The 6,000-nt window shown below is 42.6% G+C and overlaps 1 protein-coding gene across 2 annotated transcripts in view; it reads left to right on the forward strand.

The window, feature by feature from the left end:
• The window catches only part of LOC138661655 (suppressor APC domain-containing protein 2-like), a 36,932-nt gene extending 34,642 nt beyond the window's left edge, over positions 1-2,290 (forward strand). For both annotated transcript variants that reach the window (XM_069746492.1, XM_069746491.1), the window contains 2 exons: positions 721-804; positions 1,767-2,290. In XM_069746492.1, the coding sequence (XP_069602593.1) occupies positions 721-804; positions 1,767-1,871 (189 nt within the window). In that variant the 3' untranslated portion in view covers positions 1,872-2,290. The remainder of the gene's footprint in view (positions 1-720; positions 805-1,766) is intronic.
• The last annotated feature ends 3,710 nt before the right edge of the window (positions 2,291-6,000 follow it).

A 6,000-nucleotide genomic window follows, 5' to 3' on the forward strand; every position in this document is an offset into this window, starting at 1 on the left:
TGTTCTGGGTAGTGATTAATGCTACCCGGTTCTCACAATGTCCTTTTTCTCTATCCCTCTTCTCCTCAGGCCGGTGATTTAGGCCTGGTAACAGTCACAGGGCTGTTAGAGATTCCACTGTATGACCTCTCACTTTCAGCTCCTTAGCCCAACTGCCATTTCTTCTCTCAGACCAGAATGGATCAAGGGGAGTCTCTGGAGCTCCCCCTTCTGGCCGGAGGTGGTAGTGCAGTCTTGCTATTTTAGTATTTGTACTTACTGTCAGTAACTATTTTTGTGGCAAATACCCCTAGGGGTGCCACACTAGATTTATTCACAAGGAAGAGGAGGCCATATCTCAGGAACGGAGAGGCTCAGGAAGAAAAGAAAAACATCGCCGGAATCAGGAGAACAGCGGGATTTACACCAGCTAAAAACATTACATCATTATGGAAAATGACAGGGCCTCTTTAAAGGGGTTGTCCACTATTACATAAATAAAGCTTAAAGAGATATTCCCACAGTATAAGCCATAAATGCAAGATAGGTCCCTATTCCATCTCTGGAACCCTCACCTACCTTAGAGAGTATCGAAGCTACGACAAGAATTGGGAGGTGGGACCTACACCTATCACAGATTTATGCCATATCCTGTGGATGCTGATTTGTTTTCCCCCATACTTTACACCTCAGCTCTATGTGCTAACATATCTTGACCATATATCACCTATGAATTTTTAGGTCAATCGGAGACAAGCCCCTTACTCAACCAAGCATCCAGACCCCATCACCACCTTGAAGTTCCAGAACCAACTTCTGACCAGGGTAAGTGAGCGACGGCAATAAAAGCCAGAGCTCCTACTGGATATGCTTGATGGAGGGGAGATTTTTTTTTTAATTATTTTTTCTTAAAGGCAACCTATACTCTTGGAAATGCTCTGCACTCTACGCGCAACTTGTTATAGAGCTGGAGATGCTGAGCAGAGTGATATATAGTTTTGTGGGAAAATATTCTGTATAATATGGTTTTTTTTTAATTTTAGTAAAGTCCAGTGGGCAGTCTTATTGACTTATTAGGACCGCCCACTGGACTACTAAGCATAGAAAAAGCAGGAATTAAAAAAATAATTAAGCTCTATTAAATATTTCCCCATTAATCCTTATATCAAACTGTTCAGCTTCATTTACTCTATAAGATGCTGTCTACAGATCAGACTTTTTATGTTTAGTTTTAGGGTTTTTTTCTTTTTTTTAATCCTTTTTTTATATGTTGTCCAAAATGGCAGTTTTTTTTTAACTCCCTGTGTATGAAGCACTATCAGTGATTATTGTCTTCTAACTTTCCTCTGCTCTCCTGATTATTATTATTTTTTTTTTTTCTTCGCTATTCTGTTCCAGAGATATGGTCTTCTTATTTAGTGCTAATTTATACGGGTCTTTCCAAGGGGGTGTGATTCACAGGATCCTCTGGGGCGTGTCTTTAGGCTGCTCTGCATAATTACCCTGTGAACCACGCCCCCTTAGTAAAAAAAAACAAAACAAAATAGACAAAATAGCACTAAATTAAAAGGTTCATATCGCTGGAACCGTATGGTATATATAGTTTTTTAAAAAAAAAAAAGTAATGGAATAGTTAGGAGACCCGCCGGAATAAAATATAAGCAAATAGTGAACACCTTTGACCTGGTGACAGGACCCCTTTAAAGGGGCAGCCCTGGCGGCGGTGGGGGTTCTATAGACATAGTGACAAGATGTGACTGTCCTGACAGGCGGATGTGTCCTTACAGGAACTTTCCGTACAGAATGAAAGGATATGGAAACTGCAGAGAGAGAATGAGGCGCTGTACAGAGAGCTGGAGGAGCGGCACATGCACAGAGCCACCTTCATCTGACACTGGACGGGCCCACGGACGCCGTGCTGGAGGACTGCGAACACTGCGGCCATTCGTGGTGGACCTAACACTATCTGGCCCTCAGCTTCTATAGCGGGAGCTTCATTCCTGGCCCACATGGTGCTTTGTGATATACCGTCCTGCAGAGCATCGCTCCTCGCCCGACATGGGCCTTGCAGACTGTCACTAACAGCAGAGACTTGAGATGTGAAGCAGAGGACGTGTCCGCAGAGTATCATGCACAGAACTGCTGCCGGGCCTTACAATGAGGCGGCCCCACCGTAGGGTTGTGTGAAGCCCACCTATGGTTTGTACTACAAATATAATGACTGGTTTACAGTATGGGATGATTTGTGCTCTGTGATGGAAATAAAGACCAGGAGGATTCCAGGGACCGATCCAGTGGGTCCTGATCATCATGATTGTCTGTTTGCTTTCCAGGCACAGCGCCATACATTGCATAGTGATTACTCCGTCCAATTTGCCTTAAACGGACGATTGCTTAAATCTGTTTTATTATGTTAAATGTATCATCGTAATTTCAAATATGTATTGCCGAGATCTTGCAGTTTCCACACTGGCCACTAGGTCGAATACTGGACTCGTACTTCCATTTCTTTTCTGCAGTCATACACTGTCTCTTACTAGGCATCTCTGAGGAGGTGAGCTGTGACATCCCCTATTGTGAGTGGTGGATCCTGTGTTATCTACTGTATATAGAGGTGTTATCAGTCATTGTACAGGAGGAGGAGGTGAGCTGTGATATCATCTATTGTGTATGGTGGATCCTATGTTATCTAGAGGTGTTATCAGTCATTCTACAGGAGGAGGAGGTGAGCTGTGACATCATCTATTGTGTATGGTGGTTCCTGTGTTATCTACTGTATATAGAGGTGTTATAAGTCATTGTACAGGAGGAGGTGAGCTGTGATATCACCTATTGTGTATGGTGGATCCTATGTTATCTAGAGGTGTTATCAATCATTCTACAGGAGGAGGAGGTGAGCTGTGACATCATCTATTGTGAATGGTGGTTCCTGTGTTATCTACTGTATATAGAGGTGTTATCAGTCATTGTACAGGGGGAGGAGGTGAGCTGTGATATCACCTATTGTGTATGGTGGATCCTATGTTATCTAGAGGTGTTATTAGTCATTCTACAGGAGGAGGAGGTGAGCTGTGACATCATCTATTGTGTATGGTGGTTCCTGTGTTATCTACTGTATATAGAGGTGTTATCAGTCATTGTACAGGAGGAGGTGAGCTGTGATATCACCTATTGTGAATAGTGGATCCTGTGTTATCTACTGTATATAGAGGTGTTATCAGTCATTGTACAGGAGGAGGAGGTGAGCTGTAACATCATCTATTGTGAATGGTGGATCCTGTGTTATCTACTGTATATATAGATGTTATCAGTCATTGTACAGGAGGAGGAGGTGAGCTGTGACATCACCTATTGTAAATAGTGGATGCTGTGTTGTCTACTGTATATAGAGGTGTTATCAGTCATTATACAGGAGGGGGAGGAGGTGAGCTGTGACATCACCTATTGTGAATGGTGGATCCTGTGTTATCTACTGTATATAGAGGTGTTTCAGTCATTGTACAGGAGGAGGAGGTGAGCTGTGATATCACCTATTGTGAATGGTGGATCCTGTGTTATCTACAGTATATAGAGGTGTTATCAGTCATTGTACAGGAGGAGGTGAGCTGTGACATCACCTATTGTGAATGGCGTATCTTGTGTTATCTACTGTATATAGTGGTGTTATCAGTCATTATACAGGGGGAGGAGGTGAGCTGTGACATTACCTAATGTGAATGGTGAATCCTGTGTTATCTACTGTATATAGAGGTGTTTCAGTCATTGTACAGGAGGAGGAGGTGAGCTGTGATATCACCTATTGTGAATGGTGGATCCTGTGTTATCTACAGTATATAGAGGTGTTATCAGTCATTGTACAGGAGGAGGTGAGCTGTGACATCACCTATTGTGAATGGTGGATCCTGTGTTATCTACTGTATATAGTGGTGTTTCAGTCATTGTACAGGAGGAGGAGGTGAGCTGTGACATCATCTATTGTGTATGGTGGTTCCTGTGTTATCTACTGTATATAGAGGTGTTATCAGTCATTGTACAGGAGGAGGTGAGCTGTGATATCACCTATTGTGAATAGTGGATCCTGTGTTATCTACTGTATATAGAGGTGTTATCAGTCATTGTACAGGAGGAGGAGGTGAGCTGTAACATCATCTATTGTGAATGGTGGATCCTGTGTTATCTACTGTATATATAGATGTTATCAGTCATTGTACAGGAGGAGGAGGTGAGCTGTGACATCACCTATTGTAAATAGTGGATGCTGTGTTGTCTACTGTATATAGAGGTGTTATCAGTCATTATACAGGAGGGGGAGGAGGTGAGCTGTGACATCACCTATTGTGAATGGTGGATCCTGTGTTATCTACTGTATATAGAGGTGTTTCAGTCATTCTACAGGAGGAGGAGGTGAGCTGTGATATCACCTATTGTGAATGGTGGATCCTGTGTTATCTACAGTATATAGAGGTGTTATCAGTCATTGTACAGGAGGAGGTGAGCTGTGATATCACCTATTGTGAATGGCGTATCCTGTGTTATCTACTGTATATAGTGGTGTTATCAGTCATTATACAGGGGGAGGAGGTTAGCTGTGACATTACCTAATGTGAATGGTGAATCCTGTGTTATCTACTGTATATAGAGGTGTTTCAGTCATTGTACAGGAGGAGGAGGTGAGCTGTGATATCACCTATTGTGAATGGTGGATCCTGTGTTATCTACAGTATATAGAGGTGTTATCAGTCATTGTACAGGAGGAGGTGAGCTGTGACATCACCTATTGTGAATGTTGAATCCTGTGTTATCTACTGTATATAGAGGTGTTTCAGTCATTGTACAGGAGGAGGAGGTGAGCTGTGATATCACCTATTGTGAATGGTGGATCCTGTGTTATCTACAGTATATAGAGGTGTTATCAGTCATTGTACAGGAGGAGGTGAGCTGTGACATCACCTATTGTGAATGGTGGATCCTGTGTTATCTACTGTATATAGTGGTGTTATCAGTCATTATACAGGGGGAGGAGGTGAGCTGTGATATCACCTATTGTGTATGGTGGATCCTATCTTATCTAGAGGTGTTATCAGTCATTGTACAGGAGTAGGAGGTGAGCTGTGACATGATCTATTGTGAATGGTGGATCCTGTGTTATCTGCTGTATATAGAGATGTTATCAGTCATTGTACAGGAGGAGGAAGTGAGCTGTGACATCACCTATTGTGAATGGTGGATCCTGTGTTATCTACTGTATATAGAGGTGTTATCAGTCATTGTACAGGAGGAGGAAGTGAGCTGTGACATCACCTATTGTGAATGGTGGATCCTGTGTTATCTACTGTATATAGAGGTGTTATCAGTCATTGTACAGGAGGAGGAAGTGAGCTGTGATATCACCTATTGTGAATGGTGGATCCTGTGTTATCTACTGTATATAGAGATGTTATCAGTCATTGTACAGGAGGAGGAGGTGAGCTGTGACATCACTTATTGTGTACGGTGGATCCTGTGTTATCTACTGTATATAGAGGTGTTATCAGTCATTGTACAGGAGGAGGATGTGAGCTGTGACATCCCCTATTGTGAGTGGTGGATCCTGTGTTATCTACTGTATATAGAGGTGTTATCAGTCATTGTACAGGAGGAGGAGGTGAGCTGTGATATCACCTATTGTGAATGGTGGATCCTGTGTTATCTACTGTATATAGAGGTGTTATCAGTCATTGTACAGGAGGAGGAGGTGAGCTGTGACATCACCTATTGTGAATGGTGGATCCTGTGTTATCTACTGTATATAGAGGTGTTATCAGTCATTGTACAGGAGGAGGAAGTGAGCTGTGACATCACCTATTGTGAATGGTGGATCCTGTGTTATCTACTGTATATAGAGGTGTTATCAGTCATTGTACAGGAGGAGGAAGTGAGCTGTGACATCACCTATTGTGAATGGTGGATCCTGTGTTATCTACTGTAGATAGAGGTGTTATCTGTCATTGTACAGGAGGAGGAAGTGAGCTGTGACATCAC

This window comes from Ranitomeya imitator, chromosome 2 (genome assembly GCF_032444005.1).
Source record: "Ranitomeya imitator isolate aRanImi1 chromosome 2, aRanImi1.pri, whole genome shotgun sequence".
Taxonomy (NCBI): domain Eukaryota; kingdom Metazoa; phylum Chordata; class Amphibia; order Anura; family Dendrobatidae; genus Ranitomeya; species Ranitomeya imitator.